Source organism: Miniopterus schreibersii (assembly GCF_964146895.1).
Source record: "Miniopterus schreibersii genome assembly, chromosome: 1".
Classification (NCBI taxonomy): domain Eukaryota; kingdom Metazoa; phylum Chordata; class Mammalia; order Chiroptera; family Miniopteridae; genus Miniopterus; species Miniopterus schreibersii.
The window spans coordinates 177751061-177771633 of NC_138101.1; the positions used below are offsets into that span (position 1 = coordinate 177751061).

Genomic DNA, 20573 nt, shown 5'->3' on the forward strand with positions numbered 1-20573 from the left:
ACCAGCAATGGACCCAGCACTGTACTAATCCAGGAACCTGTCTCAGTGCTTTGCACGTACTAATTCACTCGATGCTCGTAACCCTATCAGACTGGTGCTATATTATTATCCCCACTTTACAGATGAGAACACTGGGGCAACCAAAAGGCTATTGAATTGCCTAATGCCAAAGAACTAGTAAGAGAAAGTGAAGCTAACAAAAAGCAAGAGAAGCAAGCTGTGGCTGACGGCTGGGCTGCGGGAGCAGGAGGCTGGGCTGGCCTTACCGTCCGTCCAGGCCTCGTGGATAGAAGCCTTCTGCCGGAACTTCTCTGCCAGGTGGTCAAGCCGCTCCAGCCTCCGGATCTCATTCAGCAGCCACTCCTCATAGCCCTTCTCCGCCTGCTCCAGGGAGCCCCAGGCATTGTTAATATCCTGCGGAAATGGAAGGTGCACGGTCAGCCCCACCTGGTGGCCGAGACCCCCACAGCTGCTCCAAGCCTTCCAGGTGGGGCCTTGTCCCCATCTTGGCCATGTCCGGCCATCCCCACCAGTATTTCCCTGGGCTCCTGGGCAGGGAATGGGGGCCAGAGTCCACATGGGCCACCCAGATACGGGGCTTTGGGTATGCAGCCCTGTGGGGAAAGAACCCAAGGTCCTCTGTGGCCCCAGAACTGACTTACAATAGAAACAAGCATGCACAGGAGCCTCCCCACATTTCTTGATTGCTCAAGAGCTCTGGGAAGTAGCCTGAAGCCTGTGGGGACCCTGACCTGGGTGAGCTGGCCAAAGAGTCTGAGGATAGTGACATGATGAACACAAACCTATAGCTTTTTAGAATGGAATCATCAGAGGGGCCACCCACTACAGTTACCATGAGGGCACCAGGCTAGGCAGTTGTGGGCTGAATCTGGCCTGCATGCCACTCGAGTCCCCAGCTTGGTTCCCATCATGTGCCTGGGGACCCGGCTGCATCTGCCCAAGGGGGGCTCTTTTTCTAACTTTTTCTAGCACCCTCCGGCTAGCTCTGGCTCTGGACCTAAAAGTGCTGATTTGGCCTGGAACCCACAAAAGGACTACAATTTTCCAAGCTGCATATACATGAGGGGCCTTTTTCCTCTCCTCCCGATTTCCCTGGAATCCTGCTCCTTCTAATGCTGTTTGCAGGTCTGCTCAATCCCCCCCATTCCTGCCTTATATGCCCAGGTCTTCTCAATACTCTCCATTTTAACGGGCAAAAGCTCTATGCTGGTGAATTTTTAAAGTTTCTTTTACATATGTCTCTGGCTTATAAAATTTCTCCCGCAGTCCTGAAAAGAGGGTAAGGAGGGAGAAATAACCTATAAAGTGAGATGTCATAATGACATGGAAAACTGGCCACACTGTTAATTTATTTTAAAAAGCAGTAAAAATCATCTTTATTACTACTGAATTATTGCCCATTTGGGTCAATGTCAAGAGGCATTCTGTTTGCAAAGATGATTTTTGAGAAGTGGGGCAAGTTGGTGGAACTGGGGAGTCTGGGGAGGGTGTTCAGGGCTCTGGAAGGGCCAGTTTGGCCTGGAACAGGCAGGAGTGAGGGGGCTCTCTCCCTAGGGAGAGAAGCCACCCACATCGCCGAGTGTGTAACCTGGAGGAGAAAGGACTCTGGAGCAGTGCATGCAGGCCGGGCCCGGCCACGGCATCACATCAGAGCAGCTCAGAGATGGAGGCAGACCCAGCGGGGACGCACGCTGGCCCCCTGGCTCACCGAGACCATCCTGCCCTCAGAGGGCATGAAGGCGGGCCGGTTGCTGAGGCGTAGCTTGGTCTGCAGAGTGTTGAAGTTGATCTCCAGCTGGCACTTCTCCTGCACCTTGGGTGGCTTGTGCAGGCGCCGGTAGTCGCGGAAGTCCTCCAGCTTCTGCTGCATGGCGTGCATGGTGTTCTCAGGTACGCGGTTCTCCAGCCAGGGGATGGTGCGGCGGATCCACTCCAGCAGCTGCGGGGATGGGTCAGGGTGTGAAGATGCTGGAAGGCAGGGGCAGGGCAAGCTCCCCTCTCCTCCAACAGCACACTCTTTCCAAACTACACCCTAGGCCACTCCCAGGCCACAGGCCAGGTTCCAGGTTGTTCCCTCAGAGAACTTGGGCTTCATGAAACCCGGCCACTAAGGTATGTTAACTCACAGCCAACATCGCAGCCTCCCTACTCTAGCAAGGGGAGAACCATAGACCTGGGGGAAGATGGCTCGACTAAGAGCAGGAGACCTGAGCTCTAGTTGTAGGTCTACTATCTGGCTGTGCCTCAGTTTCCTCATCTATACCATGGAGAGGGTTAACATGAGGTCCTTGCCGCCTGACCTTCTAGGATTCTAGTTTAAATGACACTCACAGAACAGTACACTTGGCTGGAAAGGCCTCTGAGATCTCGGCTCAAGTCTCACTTGACAAGTGAAAAAAAACAAGACCCAGAGAGATGAAAGGATTTCCTAGGCTCACTGTTGGCATTAGAAAAAGCCAGGAACTTGCTCTCTGAAGCCCAGAGATTGGCCCCTGATCTACCTCTCTGCTTTCTGAGAGGGCCAAAGTGGAGCTGACACCTCCCCGGGTCACCTGTGCTGGGATTATGGACTATACCCAGCCTGGGACTGTGATCCAGGGGTGGATCTGAAAGGTACAGGTTCTGGGGCTCCCTTTTCTCTTGGAGTGGGGTGGCAGGGCTTGCTGGGGCCAGGGGAACCCAAGGATACCCACATCACTGGCCAGCTTCTCGTAGTCTTCCATGAGCTGTTCATTCTCCTGGTTGACGGCCAGCACCTTGCAGATACGATTGGCTGCTGTCTCCGCCTGGCAACAAGACAAAGGGTCATGGTCAGCCACTTGCAGCAGGAGCGCCTGGTACACACATGCACCGACAAAGCCTCCTCCCGCCCCTGCAGCTCTCTGAGTTCTCCACCTCACACCTCATCATCCTCTTTGCCAGCCCAGGCTCAGTCCCATGGATCAGGGACGCCGCCCGAATAGAGGTCTTGGTGACTGAACTAGGCCCCTGGAAAAGGGCTTGAATTTGAGACCCAATAATATACATGTTGGAAAGAAACTAATCCAATGACTGATACAATCAAAATGCTCAGGTCAGGTGGCAAGGTGATTTTACTCCCATCCTGGAAATGTAGGGGTTCAAATTGGGGAGTCCTGGAATATACCGACTGAGAAGAAATGGGGCCTCTCAGGATCCCTGCAGAATCTCTCAAGGCTCTTGGCCCAAAGTTCAAACACTTTAGAGAAAACAGAGGGATCCACTATTGCACAAAGGGCAAGACTTCAGGACCAACCCAGCATGAGCAGGATACCCAGAAAGTAGGCATGGGCACCTCTGTGCATGAGAGCTGGGCAAGCAGACACCTGAGGTGGGGCTCAACAGCCATAGGAGTGAAAGGGGGCTGAATGGCAACCAAGCAGAAAGGCCCAGAAAGCCCAGGGAGACGCTGCCTCCTCGGGCAGTGGAGGGCACTGTGCACCTAACCCCAGCAGGGCCAGGCGTTCCTAACACACTTCGCTCAGGTGACTTTTAAATTCATGTGTTCTTGTGGACATCCTAGCCCAAATCCAAGGGAGGGGAACTCGAAGCCTTTTGGGGGTTCTGGGATTGAAAGGAAGACAGCCTGGGGTGAGAGCAGATAATGCCTGTGAGAAGACAGATAAGCATCTTGTGGCCCCAGAGTAGTGTGACCCTTCTGATGACAAAGGATAACAAAGGCTTAAGGGTTAGGAAGATGGGATCTCACAAGGAGCTGATGAACAAGACAAAATGGGTTTCAACTGCAGCGAGACAGACTGAGGCTAGGCATAAGGAAGAACTTCCTGAGAATGAGGAAGGAATCTGAATTGGGAAGGAATGACTAAGAAAATGTAACAGGCTTTTCCTTGCAGAACTTTTGAAATAGGACATACGCCCACCAAACCTTGTGATTTATGGGGGGGTGGGAGTGGGGGGCAGAATGAGATCATCACAAATGTGCTTTCAAGCTCAAAGTTAAGAGACTCCTCCAGGGCGAGGTGGGCCTCCCCAGAACTGTGGGAATGGTCGGAGGGGGAGCTCAGAATCCTCCTGTCTCAAGAAACTGAGAGGAGGGAGAAGTCACATCCTAGACCCTCATCCCGTCCCCCTCTCAACTCTGTGCTAGAAATGGCACTGTGTACACAGAACTCCCGGGCGATCATCCTTCCTCTGGAAGAACAAGTGACCACGGGGAATCCCAAGATATGACAAGGAGGGAAATTCCTTCCTGGAGCTTGTCCCAGAAGATGTGGGCCCCAGAGACAGCAGGGTTTCGGGAACCAGGCTGATGACATGCCCCATGAGGCTGGCTGGGGGCAGTAATCTGCCTGATGTCACCAGGGCCACTTCCCTTGAGGGCCAGGCAGGGGACCCGAGGGAGGACTACACTGTCCTCTGTGCTGAGGTTTCTGTAAGAACGTGGGGTAGCTGCACAGACCCTGCCCAACGTGCTGGCCAAGTAGGTAAGAATCAGGAGGTAAGGTGGCCACTCATCGCAGGCAAGCAGCAGCTGCCGCTGGGTGTTTCATGGATAAAGCCCCCCCTTAAGCTTGTTATCCTCCCGCTTCATCTTGAGATCCTGGACTCCGGAGTCATAAACTTGGATTGTATCAGTTTATAGAATTGGGAGACTGAGCGTTGCCTGCATTCACGGGATTTTAGGCTACATGTCCTATGAACTTCAGGAGCGTTACCCACCCCTCAGAGCCTTGGAGGTTCCAGGGTCAAAGGAGGCTCCGCTTGGATCAAGTCTGGGGGAGTTCCCATGTGGGCCTCAGGGACTTTTCACAAAGACCCAACCTCTCCCCAAGCCCCCCTCTCGGCCTGCCCCCCTCCGGGGCTGGCCTCAGCAGGGGAGACAGGCTAAGAAAACCCATCATTACAACCAGGAAATCTGCCTTTGGAAATAAAGTACGGCCATTATGGAACAAAACCGGCCTTTCTTTAGAAAAGGCAATGGCCCATCTGCAAACTCCGTTCTGGCTGCCTCCCCTGTTGAGGGACCGCCAGGAAGCAGGCTGGAATCCAGATTTGACTTTAGAAAAAATGACAGGCAGAATCTCAGAAGCCTGACCCACTCTCGCTCCCACTGCTCAATTACCCCTCCCCAAGCAGGCAGGCGCACCCCTGCAGAAGCCTGCTAGGTGACGGGTTATACTTGCTTGTACATGGGTCCCCTTACAAAGGGTTCAGTGAACCCCAGCCCAGGAAGGAAAACCTGTTAAGGCCTCCAGGACATAACCCTGGAGTGAAAGGCCAGAGACTCCTGAGGATGGGATCTGGGCCTACCCCTGTAGTTCCAATTTCCTGGTGCGTTGCTTTTATTTTCCCGTGGCTACAGGAACCCCATGCAGATATTCAGGAGAGAGGCACCCAGCACCACTGCATTTTCAAAGAGCCTGCTTTAGTTCAGAAGCTCGAAGGGGAGATTTGTTCTAGGGGAAAAGGGATCCATTCCCTGAGAGAAACTCAGAAATTAAGCAACTAGAGTCTTGGCTTTGGGTAATTCCTGCAGGAGGAAATGGAACCAAGAAGCAGAAGCAGAACGCCCAGCCCTTTCTGATAGTAACAGAATTTTCACAAAACAAGGGATGCAAGCATAGGCCATCAAGGGGGTGAGGACATATTTTATAGGAATAGCCAAACTGACTACTTCAAGTGCCAAAGGAAAAGAGTTGTAGGAATTTGTGTTTGCCTTTCCTTGGTTTATATTTCCATGACCCACTTTAAGTTGTACTATCTTACCTAACACAATAACATGTTTGGTTTTAAGTTGGTTTTTTTTTTTTAAAGCATGGACTATTATTCCTGGAGTCCTTAGAGATCTCAAATGACACTCAGCTGTCCCAAGCCAAAACGCTGCTCTAAGATCAGCTACTCTGATAATCAGCATCACATCAGCTGCTACAGGTAAAGTCTGTTTGACATCACTCAATTAAGGTGACGTCAAACAATGTGGCCAAATGACACCATCCACAACCCACGGATTCATATGAATGCCAAGAAGATCTCATCTGTGACATTTTTAGTTGAACATTTCCCAAATCTAACTAGAATTGCCTATTTCCTTCCTCCCAAGTCAGTACCCAGCCCTAGTGTCCCTGCCAGTGAGTCCCCCCAGACCGAGGTGAGCTGGCCCCACAGAGGCTCAGTCCTGTCCCCACTGCTCCAGGAAGGGATCCAGACCAGCACTAACTTGCTCTCCTCTTGCAGGCAGACCTGTCACACCTGGAAGCTTTTGTACAGTGACCACCTCCCTCAGCAGCACCAGATGCCCTTCCCCACCCTCCCTGAGCCTTTCCCTGTGGACCCCCTATTCAACCCTTAAGATCCTCAAGCTCAAGTGTTTCCTGCTCAATACAGTCTCGTGTCCTGCAGCCCTGCACTTGCCCTCCCCCGCTCAGGTCTGCAGCAGGGCATTGGCCTTTCTCTTTTATTAAGGGTTTTCCCAAATGGACCATGAATTCCTTGAGGGCAGTGGGGGGTTCTTCCCCTTAGAAGATTCACAGTGGAGAGTACAAACAGCACCATCTCCCCCTGAAAGTATCCAGAAACACCTACAGCAGATCCACTTAGCAACCTAAAGGGTAGTTTCTCAATAGTTCCCACTAGACCATGACCGTGAACTTTAAAAGCTTTACAAACTGCATAAACAATCTGTTCTCTGCCCATGTGAAATCCCTACAGGGGTAGAGGACAGGAGAGTGGAGAATTAGAACAAAAACCAATGGGTGAAACAAAAGTGGGCCCTCACCTGACTAGGAAAATCAATTACTTGCATGCCACTCACCTGTGTGGGTACACATACTGCTACGCATGCACACACGTGTACACACATGTGCATGCATGCATGCATGAGACCCTGCTGCCTTTCTAGTTCCACTGTCCAAGGCTCGACAAGAGAAAGACAGTGGAGGGGGTGGAGGCACTAGGCATGGGTTTCAGAAGACTTCCCCCCATTGGCTCCAGACAGGGAGGCTGTCAAGTCAAGACTGAGTCTGAGCGAACCCTCCTGCTTCCACAGTGCAGCGGGGAGACTCCCCTGCCCGTGGCCTGCTCAGCTCTAAGCGGATGCCTGAACCCTTAGAAGTGGTTAGGGGCAACTTTGGGTGAGGCCCCTGACCCAGGACAAGAGAAGAGCACCCCCAAGCCCCCACTGCCACTCCCCCTCCACCCAACTGGTGACCTTGTCCTCAGGTGTGGACAAAAGAAGCGTGAAATGGTTGCAACAGGGATGAGTGAGAGGGAAGAGGGCATGGAGACAGGTGGCATGAGATCTAGGAGGGAGAAAAGTAGCTGCCATGCACGCACGCACGCACGCTCCCTTCTGAGCGCTATCATCAGCCAGGACACAGGGAGGGAAGGCTTCAGAGATAGGGAAGGCCAGTGTCAACAGGCATGAAGCCCAGGACAGACCCCTGAACAGGGAGAGAAAGAGGAAGGAGAGTTGGAAAGAGGGGAAACCACAGCAGAGAGTTCAGCCCCGCCATGGACACGGGCACCTGGACCGTCTGTGGTTATCAGGGCTGGGAGCCCAACGAAGCAAGTAGATCGCTGCTGCTCACATCCTGGCTAAGGGGGGGGGGGGGTCAGAGGGGCTGGAAGAAACTGACAAGAGACAGCAGCAGCAGAGGTGGGACAAAGAAAAAGAGGGAGCAACAGGCAGGCCGGAGAAGGGGCTGAGAGGGGCTGGGAGCTGGGCATCCTAGGAGAGCCCATGAGGCCTGGCAGGAGGGCGAGGAGGGCCTTGGGTGCCCATCCAGGCCAGGAACAAGGCTGCCACTGCCCCAGATGGTGCCTCTGTGTAATTTTTTAAAGGTGCCTCTTCCTCAAGGCATTTCTGTTGAAAAACTGTCATACTGACTATGGGAGAAGACATTTTTACTGCCATCTGCGGGGTTCTAGTGATCAATATTCACATCATTGTCTATGGTGCACCCAGGGTGCCCTCGTGTCGCGTGCAGTCCGCCCCACTGTCCACGGCGGGCGTGGGCGGGAAGGGTCGGGCCGGCTCCAAGCCTCCAGCCTGGACACCAGGGAGAAGGCAGGGACTCCTGTCCGGCCCGGCTGCGGGGTCATTTGAGGGGATGGTCTTGCCTCAGTGGGAAGGAGGGGGAGAGAAGGGAAGGGATATTTATGGGAACAGTCAGGAAGCAAAGCTAAGAGCCGTGCTCCTGGGATAAGGGCTCTTATCCAGGCAAGGAGCTGAAACCGCCAGCTTCCTCCCAGCGTGCAGGGCCCGGGACGCAAACGGCCACCAGAGGCCAGGGTTCTCTGGCATCTTCAAGTGTCCTGGCCAAAGGGAGAGTGCCCGGGCCCCTGACGGAGGCGGCTTCTCTAATCCCTCATTTCCCTCCAGGGGCTGCAGCCCGAGAAGCTGCCGCTAGGGCATCCGGGAGGATGAGGTGGGTGGCGGGTGGCGGGGGCGCGGGCGAGGCCGAGGGAGAGCTCACCTTCTGCGCGCGAGAAGGCGCGCCAGTGACATGAAACACTAGGTCCCATGGCCTTCCCATCCCGCCTTAGCGTGCCTACACATCTGCACGGAGAAGGAGAAGAGGTTGAGAGGAGAAAGTGGGCAGCAGCGGCACAGAAAAAACCACAGCAGCCACGGTGGACAGAAAGAACACCAGACAGACAGACGGAAATGAGGGAGTGGGCAGAAAGGGGGAAAGGGAGACGGTGGGAGGAGAAAGGGGGCGGGTGGGGGAGAGCACAGGCTGAGACAAGGGGGGGAGAGCACGGGGACAGCTGGGCAGGGGGACGGTGAGGGCGCGCCTCCATCACGCATGTCGGGACAGGTCCCTCAGGCGCCCTGCCCAGGGCGGGGGACTGGCCTGAGTACGTGACAGGTCCACGGCCCACAGCAGTGAAGGCCAGGCCTGGGGTCCTGTGTTCACGGCGCCCTGGATGCTGAGCTTCTGGGGTCCTGCCTGGGAGGGGGCCTGGGAGGGGGGCTCCTGCTGCCTGAGCTAAGCTGCGAAAGGAGAACATTTGTGTGTGGTGTGAATGATGCCCTTCAGTTGCGCTGCCTTGCACAGTGAGGAACAGGCACAGCCTCCCTGAGCCAGGACACTTGAAGGGGCTCACGGCTGTCCCCCCCCCCCTCCCTTCTTCCCTCCAAGGGGTTGTGCTTATGTTCAGAAACAGAGTGCAGAGGGACCCTGCGTGAGGGGGGATCCCAGGCAGGACATAGGAGAAAGCACCAAAGCCCAGCAGGGCTGTGCACAGACCTGCCGAGTCATGTCCATGAGCAGGACAGGGGTGGGGGCTTCGAGACACCTTTGCAAAATTAGGTCAGTGAGGACAGGAGACACTTCCCCAGATTCGCCTCCCGGGGGAAGCCCCGCTGCTCTGATGAAGCCTGTAGCTCCAGCAGAGGCGGACCCAGAGGGGATGTTGCCCACGGTGCCATCCAGAGCCACCCCCGGCTGATGGCACCCATGCAGCCCTTCCTGATTAAGACAGCTGTCTGGGGCCCAGAAGGTGAGCTCTTGCCCAATATTCTCAGAGAAGCGGAGGAAGATGAAAGAAAGAGCAAAGGTGTAGGGTGGAGAGGGGCTGTGCAAGAATACGCCATGGTGGCACCAGGGCTGACGCTACCGAAGAGACAGACCATCCCAGGGAGAGGTGGGGGGAGGGCGGGAGGGCATGGTCTGGGTCTGGCATGAGGTGTGCCGGGCAAGGAAGGAGCAGGGGCCACCGGTACCTTCTGGGCGCCAGAGAAGGCATGGTAGAAGCTGGACACGTAAGTCATGATGGCTTTCTCATCCGGTCGGGCAGTCCCCACGATGTCTGTCAAGAAAAATCTGGAGTTAGAGCCAAGTGGTGAACACAATACACCCAGCTGTATGTTAAAGGTACACAGTCTGAGGCATGGAGCAGAGAAATACTGCAATGTCTGGGATTTGCTTTAAAACATTTCAACAAAGAAAACAAAAAAGGAAAAGAAAAAATAAGAAAAAACCTCAATAACTATTCCATCTGGATGACAGGTATATAGAAATTCACTGCACTTACCTGTCTGCTTCTGTATGTATTTGAAAACGGCCCCACACAGACAGAAACTGCCACAAACTATCACATCTCCCTTCTAGTCTCCAAAAGGGCCATTCGTCTTTCCAAAAAGTCATTTGCTTTTCCATAAGTGCCAGGTCTTCCCCTCACCTTCCCTTACGAAGTTAGGTGTGTAGATATGTTTACTGACCATGCCTTGGGTTACTCCTCACTGCAGAGTCGTGTGTGTGTGTGTAATGCACGTGTTAATAAACTTCTGTTTGCGTCTCTCTTGTTCATCTGTTTTTGATGATGAAAGAGGTTTTTCCCTCCCCTACAAGAGAGCACCATGCTCCAGCCCAGCACCTGCTCCCCAACTCCAACACAGAGGAGACCCATCCTCAGACTGTCGATGAAGAAACAGCCTCTAAGCACTTTTCAGCACCAGCTGTCACTTCTTTCTCCAAACCTCGGGGGACTATGGAGTCCCTGTCAGGCAGGTGACCCTATAGACCAGGCATTCTCCCTTCCCACCTCCGGCTGCTGGGACCCAACCCTCTTGGCCACTGGGCGGCAGGTGGGAGAAAAGCTGGAGGCCCAGAAAGAGAGCGCCTTTACCTTCCGCATCCAACATCTTGGGGATGTCCAGGTACTTCTCAGCCACGTCGAAGGCTGTGTTCAGGTTTGTGAGGGGATCATCCTGGGGGGAAAAGAGGAAGGAGTTAGACAGTGAGAGGTACCACAAGACAGCGACTACCCCCATCTGACTGATCACCAATTCTTGGGGTGGAGGGAACTACTAGTCCCTTCCTCAGTAGGTCCTCAGGAGCCAGCTCTGAGTGTAGAAGACTGGCCTCACCACCTGGCTGGGCACTTAAAATGCTATCTTTCCCCCTCAAGCCTTAATTTCTTTGTCAGAGAAATGGGGTGAAGAATATTGGCCTGCAGCCAAAGAAAGAATTGCTGAGAAGTGAGCATGAGAGCAGGGCATTGGCCTGGGTGCCATCGTCTTGGCTTCCGGTTCCAGCTCTGCCAACAGCAAGAGAGACAAGAAACCTGACCTCAGTTTCCCCATCTGTTACTGAGGAGTTGGACTAGGAGCTCTCACGCTGCTCTGGCGCTCGTGGTTCATGAGATTTGGGGGCTCCCTCAGATAGCCTCGGCCTTCTGACTATTCTGACTTCTGCTGCTTTCTCAGGAAAATGGATTTGGGATTGGCGAGGACGTAGAAGAAGTGAAATTCTCATGCTCTGCTGGTGGGACTGTACACGGTGTGGCTGCTGGGGAAAACGGTGTGAGGTTTTCAAAAAGTTAACATGGAATTACCATGTGACTCCATTTTGCCAGATGAGAAAAGTTCTGGAGATGGATGGTGGTGGTGGTGGGTGCACACCAGTGTGAGTGTGCTTAATGCCACTGAACTGCACACTTAAAAAGAGTTACAATGATAATATGGCAACTTTTATTATTATTATTATTTTTCATCTTCACCTGAGGATATTTTTTCCATTGCTTTTCAGAGAGAGTGGAAGGACAGAAATATAGATAGATAGATAGATGATAGATAGATACACTGGTTGCCTCCTGCACGGGCCTGGACTGCAGCTGGGGATTGAGGTTGCAACAGAGGTACATGCCCTTGGCCAGAATCGAACCCAGGACCCTTCAGTCTGCAGGCCGACACTCTAACTACTGAGCAACACTGGCCAGGGCTACAATGGTAACTTTTATGTTACGTATACTTTGCCACAATTAAAAAAAGTTTTTTAATGTGGAAAAAAACCCACAACTTAGTGGGAGGAGTTCCTTGTAGGACTTCCCACTCTAGTCTCGGTTCCACAGAAGGATCTAAAGCAGGCTGGTTTTGTCATCCCAGGACTCAGTTTCCCCATGTGCTAAGGTGAGAATCAGAAGATATAAAAAAATAAACACATTCATTTGGGATGCTTTCAAGAAGAAATTGCTCAAAACAGAGAAGGTGGAACTCTTCTGGGAAAGTCGCCAACGGGTTCCAGAATGATACAAGATACTGCCAAGCAGTGAAGGTCATTTCCGTCCAGGGCCTCGCGCAGTCCCCAGGCCAGGGGTGCATATCCGCCTGCCCCACTCAGTGCCCAGGAACTACCAGGCCCCCTCGCCCACTGAAGGCTGGTGCAGGAAGGAAGAGTCTCCTGGTCAGAGAATCTCAGCTCTGCCCCATGCCCACGCCCCCGAGGCCCTGGCACTCTGTGCTTTCTGGAAACTATCCATGGTTCCATGGGACCAGTCTGTGCTAGGATTTGGGCTGGACTTTATTGATGCTACTGAATTAAAGAGAGGGAGAGACAGACCTAGTGAAACAGGGAGAAATGAAAAGCACAGGAAGGGACGGAGCTGGCCATGTATCAAAGGCCCTGGACTCCCAGCTCCCACTTGGCGGAGGCGCACAGAGCGGTGGATGGGGGGAGGGAGCTACAGAGCCACAGTGAACACGGTCCCGTTTTATATGGGGGCGGGAACAGCTGTGGATGAACTGGCTGCTGCCACCCCAGCACACCCACACAGGGACAGACACATGCACACCTGTCACCCAAGTACAGCAGCTGAACACTTAGGAGGTATATGATGGTGTCTTTAAAAGAAAAAATCGCCACCTCTAAAATTTCCAGCCTCTGCCCAGTATGATTTGACCTGATAGCTTTCAGGTGGTTCAGGGAGATTTTACACTAACATTATTTTCTTTGCAAAGGAGCTGAATTGGAGGGCTGGGACCCTCCTATCCCCCAAGAGACTAGCCACCAGTATGTTAGGCTGCATCACCGTGAAGGCGCCTGATCTTCGAGAGACGAGCTTGGGAAGGGCTGCCCCTGTGTGCGCACACCTGGACACAGCCACACGCAGGGCCAGGCAGCGGGCTCCTCTCCGTCAGAGGCTGGCCCTTCCAGGTGCGCAGAGCCCCAGCCTCGAGCTTCAGGCCTGACTTAGGATGCCCAGAGGGGATGGGAATCTGTTCCCTTCCTCCTCACAAACCCTCTTTGGCAGCTCACTCTCCCACACCCTAGAAACACAGGGCCTGATGCCACTATGAGATGCGGGAGCAGCTCCCGCACCAGCAGCATCGAGCCCGCCTGGCCACTGAGAAGCAGCAGGGGCCCCTCATGGGGGCACAGGTGAAGCGGGGGTCCTCCCGGAACACTGTGCTCTCCACATGTCAGGGTCAAGTGGAGAATACAAGGACAGCCCTTCTTAGAAGCTGCCTTCCCAAGAGATTCGAGCACAGACCAGCACCATTCCAACCTGAGCTCCAGACCATCAACTCAGGGCATGGGGAGGGCTCCAGGGGTGGCCTCTCCCAGGATGCCCGTGCCACAGGGCCGAGGCATGGGATGGACTGAGAGGGAAGGTGGGGTGAGTACAGTCTCCAAGGTCTAGGCCAGCACCCTTTAACCAGCCCGGACACAAAGAACCACCATGAGGCTATACAGCTCCCACTTCCTGGTCTCCTGCTACACACACACACACACACACACACACACACTCTGAAGAAAATCCCCCAGCAGCTTCACACCAAAAGTATAAACGAAATCAAGCAGCAGAAAATCCTACAGCTACACTTCAGCAATGAGGGACACCAAATCCATCGTGGGAACCTGCCCAGGGTTGCACAGCGAGTCTCGGACACGGCTGGGATAAATGACTCTAAGAATGTGCAATATTTTAAATTATGAAAGTAACAGATCCACCTTATAAAACCAGGAAAATGGGAGGGGAAAACACCACTGATCATTCCATCACCCTCAGAAAACTGCTCAGTGGCTCTCGTCTGTTCCTGTGGGCTGTGAGAGTGGGCACGTACACATATGCTGTCACATATGGCACTGAGGGAGCCCTGACAGCGAAGGTGTTTTTCTTACTTCTAAACAGGCCAACTCCTTGGCTAATCTAAGGAGACTGACGCCCCTCACGCTGGACCACAGGCTCTCAGGACAGGGGCCCCGTCCTGCCCTGCCCTTGCCCACCAGGGACCACGGCTGGGAGCTGGCAGTGGGCAGTCAGGTGAGCACATGTACCTTCCGCAGCTTCCCGTAGTCAATCAGCTCAGGCCGGTGTCGGTGGATCAAGGCACAGAAGCCAAGGCCATCCTTCCAGCTGCCCGGGAGAGAGAGAAGGTGGGACAAACTGGTGAGTGTGGTTGAGCACTAACTACGGGGAAAGCACTAAGCAGGGGTCTCCTTTTCCCCTGCAGAGCAGGAGTCACAAGAAGACAGGATGAGTAGGAAGATTTCTATCTGTCACAACCTCAGGCACTGGGGTCAAGACTATATGAGACTTGTTGAGACACACCTGCCACATCCCACACTACCCTCCACCAAGGCCCTGACCTATCTGCTCTGTTCCAGAGCCCAAGGCTGGAGCTTCCCGGCACCCTCCTAGGGGAGCTCCCCAGCAGCCCGGGCACAACCAAAGGTGTATGAGGCAGTAGCTGCATCCGAGACACTGCCGGAGGGAGAGGGGGCACCAAAGAGTCAGCCGCACTCCCTTCCCATGAAAAGTGACTTCTTCCCCAAGGGCCTCTGTGTTCTGGAGCTGAGACCAACCCAGCCAAGGGGGCCTGCATGGCCTTGGTGGACACAGCCTCAGTTCTGTAAGAGGCCCCCAGCTCCCGGTCACTCACCTTATGTGGAAGTTCTGGATGTTGACGTTTTTGTAAGGGGCTGTCTTTCTCTGACACCACAAGAGCAGCCCTTCTTTCGCTGAAGTCTCTGTGGGGAAGGGGATGACGGACAGAGGTCAGTGGGCTGGCTTGGTGGTGGGAGGGCTGTTGACTCATGGGAGGCGCCACCTCAAAGGCAGGGTTCATGCTCTTTCACATAGGGGGTTCACACTCTGCTGAACAGGGTCCAACTTTGCGGCCACCTGGCCATGAAGTCTATTTCCCTGACAAACATTGGGAAGTTATCTGACACAGAAGCAAGCTTTTCAGAGCCAGATGCATCACACACTGAAATGCTAGATATTTCAGACAATCTCCCTGTCAAGAAATGGTAACTATACAAAATAAGTGGGCAACCTATGTCAGATGGCCACTTTGGGGAGGAAAGTTTGATTGGTCTATGAAATCTAAAATCTAGGAATCTCTACACAGGGTCTCATGTGCCCTGCCATGTGGGAAGAAAGCATTAGGACTCCCATTCTGATTGAGTGTTCATCTAAAAAATAAGGTTTCCTTATATTTAATGCATGAATCAAGAGTGTTGGTGTGTGGGAAGTGAGCATGTGTACTGGAGGGGACCCTGGGAGCTCCCAGCACAGGAAGTTCTGCCAAACGCACTGCCCCCATGTGTTCACATCTGTGAATTGCAGGTTATCGAACCCAGTGAAGTGGCTTCCTGGATGATCTCATTTACTTTCAATTCACAGAATGGACTTTAAAATATTAAATGATTCCTACAGAGAAATTATAATTCAAGCACTAACAATTTAAAAAGTCAGCAAGGCTAATGCTTCTACTCTTACTTCAAGTGCTTCATCAGATATATTACAAGATTAAAACAATAACTGTTTAATCAGAGCTGACAAGAATTCTGCCCAAAAGAATCAAACTCACCAAGAAGGCTATTTGAAAAACAGATTTACACCTACCATCACTAACAAGAACCAGGCCCTAAGTGAAGACTGTGGGCATCTTTTTTTAACTATTTCCACCCTAAATACCAAGTATCTATAAACCAAACTTAGGTCTTCACATCGCTGTATCACCAAGTGTTAAGCCAAGATTTACAAAACAAAGTAATTTAGTTCACATTGTTCTCATTAAATAGTTACTTTGACTAAAAATATTTTTAAGATTTCTTTAAAGTTTTCATTAAAATGAATTAAAAATATCTCTTATTTTTTAAAAATTTGTTTTTGTGTGTTTTGCAAAGTGCATAGAAATATATAAATAAAAGTTATGACAAAATAAACACACATATATCTGCTCAAAAGTTGCTGGAGTGTGGACTCAAAAGTTTGGAGGTTATTGACGTGTAGTGGCCCCTTGCAGATGTACAAAGTTTGCCACCAGAGGGTGGTGCGGGAGCAAAGAGGAATTCTTAGGGTCAGCTCCCCATCCCAGCAGCCCTCCTGACTGCTATCCCCCTACCTTTTCGAGATTTCACAATCCAAGAGCCAGGTGGGGTTTCCAATACAATTCCCCACAGCAACCTTGGGTTTTCTCAAAGTGGGGAGTTTCCCTGGGACCAACACATCTGTGGGAACCAGCACCCCAAACAGTTCTTACTTCTCGGCAGACTAGGAAGGCAGACAGATGCCCGAAATGGGTCACAAGCTCAGGACGTGGCCCACAATCAAGCCCTAATGCCAAAGTCAGAGAGCTCTCCAGGCCGAGCCCAGGGAGGAAAAGGTGATGGTGGAGGCATGGATAGGTGGGGGCTTGGGGAAGTCACGGGACAGAGAAGACCTACCTTCCACGGAGATGTCCTGGATGGCAAAGCGGAGGATGATGGTCCAGATCATGCCCAGGGTCATTTTCGCATTTCCATCCACAATTTCTACAAAACAGTAGCAGGATGGGTCTTACGGGGGCAGAGTTAGCATTCCCTGAGCGGACGTCGCTTTGTGCACCATGTGGGGAATCAAAGACCACACTGTTCCACTTCTAGAGGGAAGTCAGTATATTTTTTAGTTAGTGCAATTGCATTTCACAGGTGCCAAATCTGGGGGTGTCCTGGAGGTAGGAGATGGAGGACCAGGGGGATCCTGGGGGTACCAGTTGGGCATGGTCAATTCTATTGGGTACATCAGGAAAAGCAACAGAGAAGGGGGTGTCTTAAACCCTGCGCAGTGTTCACCAGCTGGACAGGGAGCAGGAGGGTTTCCGAGCCATCACAGATGTTCTGGCAACTCAGCTAAGGATCTGAGAACAGCCGTCCACACTCTTACACCAGCGCAGGCAACAGAAAGCGCCAGCCTAGCAAAGGTCTGCAAACTGCCACCTTGAAGGCTCCACTAACTCACACGTCAACCTCATAATGCTTCAAGATCACAATTACGAGATACCCCACTACATTTAGTCTAAGCAGCACTTTTCCCACTTTTAAAATAATGCTCTAAATTCGATGAAGTAACTTTTTTTTTATAGCAAGTAATACACACCATGTCTGGAAGCACCTGAGACATGGAGCCATTCGTGGTCTTGGGGGCTGAGCAGGTAAAAAATCAAATGTAAGACTCCTTACCCTCCCACGATTCCAGACCACGAGACGGTGGCCTGGCCCTGTGGGAAGGGACTCTAGTTGAGAGTGAGGCACCCAAAGAATATCTGATTTTTTCCCTACCTGCAACACTAGTTTTTAGGGGAGATGCAAGAGAATCATGAGAAGGGGAAACTTCTTGGCCCACATCTCCCCTCACCCTTCACCTTCTCACTGAGTCCTTCCTAACCACCCGCCCTACTCCTCACTTTGTTTTTCTCCACCTGATATAAGAATGTGCGCATTTTCTCTCCCCCCTTCTAGAACATAAGCTCCGAGGGTAATGGATTTTGTTTTGCATCGCTGCTCAGAGCCCAGCATAGTGCCTGGCGCAGAGAAAGCCCTCCATCAACATCTGCTGAATGAATGAGCAAATGAATGAACACTAGAGGACACCACGCACACGCGGGTGGGCGGGAGGAGGTTGGGCAGCCCCTCATCTCCGAAAACTTACCAGGAAGGACCGGGTCTGGCACAGAGCACGGCTGTGCCCAGCAAACAGGCCATTAACGCAGCCATTAAAATTACATTCTCGAGTTTTTAATGCCTTGGGAAACATCTTTAAACAGTAATATGGAAAGGAGAAAAAGCAACCACAGAATCTCATGAACAGCACTTTGAATACGAGGGGGAATTTGTTAAAAGTCTAGGAAAAGCTCCACTGGTAATAATGCTGCCTCTTGGCCTTTCCCAGGGTGGCCCCCTCACCCCCCACCCTCGGTCCCCCATGCTGCGCCCCCCCCTACCATGCTCCACTTGTGAAGACGCAGGACCCGGGCCTCCTGCTGGCCTTGGGCTCCCTCCTAGCACTAATGAAGACAAGGCAGCTTCCTTCTTGGGTCTTGCCTACTCCTCCCCCAGAAAAACCCCAGGGGTTTTTACTTACTGAATTCTTACTTGTACCAAAGAAGCATTTTCACTTCAGAAAACAGAGGAGCCAAGTACAGGCAAGGAGAGGGTGTGTTCAGTGAACACCCCGAGCACCGCCCCAGCCTCAGCACCCGCCTGATTCCCACCCACCTCAGCATGCAACCCTCCCCAGAAAGGCAGGTCCTTTCCCCAGGCACCTGTGTTTGAAGCAGGGACGCCCCATCTCACAGGAAGCATTACGTCAGGAGGCTGCCAGGAAGGCTGGGTCCAAAAGGAGGGTCCCAAGGCCACAACTGGGCCCCGTGGGAAAGATCACGATGGCAGATGAACAACGTCTGCCGTGGGTGTGGGGAGAAGTGGGGGCATGTTTCTGCCATTCCTGGTCCACGGTAGCTACGAAGCCACTCACATCCTGGGTTTACTCTAAACCTGCCTCTCCCTCTCCCCAACTTGGCCCCCAAAGGTACCTCCATCTGTACAGTGTTCACACAGCAGAATGAATGATACAGAGAAAATCCCACAGGACAAAAACTAGCCCCTAGGGTCACCACCTCCAAGGCCAATGCTGTACCTACTGCGCCCACCGCCCCTCCATCCTAAATCATCACCACCACCAAGCTCTTGGCACCCAGAGCCAGCATGCTTTTCCTGCCCAGAGGGCTAAAGTTTTCTTTTTAAATCCTGCTTGGGTGTCCTCACCTGGTTAAATCCCAACCACTCGCCCAGGTCAAGCTCCAGTCCCATGACCCTAGAAATTTTAGAATCGAGGATCATACAGGAAATTTGAAGTACCTACACTAACCCCTCCCCGAGGCTGCCTCCAGCCTCCACCTGGACATCTGGGGGACAGGGAGCATATGCCCTCCCCAGCTCCCAGTCTATCCCCGAAGGTCCAGCATGGAATCCACAATCAGCCTGCACAGACGTCTGCCTTCTGGGGCTGGTTCTGCACTTCAGGGTTGATCAGTCTAGTCCCGCACTAAGTGACAATCCTTCAAAGGTCTGGGGTCCTTCACCCCCCAGCAGGCCTGGCCCCCACAGCACAGGATGTTCCTCAGTGAAGACAACCAGCGACATCTCTCCCACCCCAACCGGCAGGAGGGCTCACTGCAGGTGACCCGCTCCACTGCCTTTTATTTTTATTGTCTACAGCAGTAAACTCCATTTCGGTAAAATACACAAAACCCATTTGGAGCTCGTCTAGTTTCCTGGCTCAGCAGAGCGGCCGTCCCAGCATGATCTTGGTGCTCGGCTTGAAACGAGAGATGATTTCAAAGCGGGAAGCCTGGGCCTAAAGCACTGGCTCCCAGGGCAGCGAGAGGATTAGGACTCTCGTTTTAAAGGAACCTTTAGAAACCTTTGGAGAAGCGAGGCCTGTGTGAAAGGAACTGGAAACCACGGCCAGCAAGGTTAAGTGACTTCCTGAAGACTAGAGGTGGCAATTAAGAGTGTATGCCTTTGGCCCTCACCCCCTGCAGAGGTGAGCACAGCCAACCTGACCTGTCGGCCACATCAGAGCCCAGGAAAACCACACGCAGAAGTTCTGTCCTGCGCCCCAGTGGGGGGGGAGGGGGAGCGATGCCTGGTTGTGATGGAAACCAGTTTAGACCTCACCTCTGAAACGGGAACCCTTGGGTTCAACCCCGGGTCTGCCACATGGAGGCAGCCTGGCCCAGAGCCTGTGTTCACTACACTCTTCCACTCCAGCAACTTTTCTAAGCCTCAGCTTCCCTGACTGTGACACAAGGCTCGTGGGACTCGCTCTACAGGTCTGCTCACTGTAGAAGGGGACAACCGTGCACAGATCTGGAACTCAGCAAATGCTATTCCCTCCCTCCTCCCCTTTGGTGCTCAAGGACCTTTAAAGACTTTTTTTTTTGCCCTAGCCGGTTTGTCTCAGTGGTTAGAGTGTCAGCCCTTGGAATGAAGGGTCCGGGGTTCAATTCTGACCAAGGGCACATACCTCGGCTGCAGGCTCGATCACTAGCCACAGTCGGGGCGCATGCGAGAGGCAACCAATCGATATGTCTCTCTCACATCGATGTTTCTCCCTTTCTCTCTCTCTCTCTCTCCTCCTTCCACTCTCTCTTAAAAAGCAATGGAAAAAATAGCCTCAGGTGAGGATTAAAAAAATTTTTTCTTAGTTAAATTTTCCTTTCTAAAAATCTAGGTTTCTGGCTTCTTTTGGAGAAATGGAAGATCTAGCAGTGCTGTTCTCACATCTATGGGGCAGCTGCCCCATTTAGAAAGATGTGCTCTCCCCCAGTTCTCCACAGTCCCCACCCATCCCTACTGTCCACCCCTCGCCCACCTCAAACACCCTTTAATTCCCTGCCCCACAAGGCATCTGAGCGTGTACCAGACCACCTGAGGAGCAATTTCTTTGGCTTCCCATCCCTGGCTAGTTGAAACTTTTTCTACCAAGTCTTTATTCCTCCCTAATAACACAAACTA

At 52.6% G+C, this 20573-nt stretch overlaps 1 protein-coding gene across 3 annotated transcripts in view; it reads right to left on the minus strand.

Annotated features, from left to right (window-relative positions):
• Window positions 1–20573, minus strand: part of ACTN1 (actinin alpha 1) — an 85800-nt gene that overhangs the window by 11473 nt on the left and 53754 nt on the right. For all 3 annotated transcript variants that reach the window (XM_081147249.1, XM_081147247.1, XM_081147248.1), the window contains exons 4-11: window positions 16461–16547; window positions 14669–14756; window positions 14064–14142; window positions 10633–10714; window positions 9728–9813; window positions 2715–2807; window positions 1730–1960; window positions 267–414 (exon numbers count right to left, since the gene is read on the minus strand). In XM_081147249.1, coding sequence (XP_081003375.1) covers window positions 267–414; window positions 1730–1960; window positions 2715–2807; window positions 9728–9813; window positions 10633–10714; window positions 14064–14142; window positions 14669–14756; window positions 16461–16547 — 894 coding nt within the window. The remainder of the gene's footprint in view (window positions 1–266; window positions 415–1729; window positions 1961–2714; window positions 2808–9727; window positions 9814–10632; window positions 10715–14063; window positions 14143–14668; window positions 14757–16460; window positions 16548–20573) is intronic.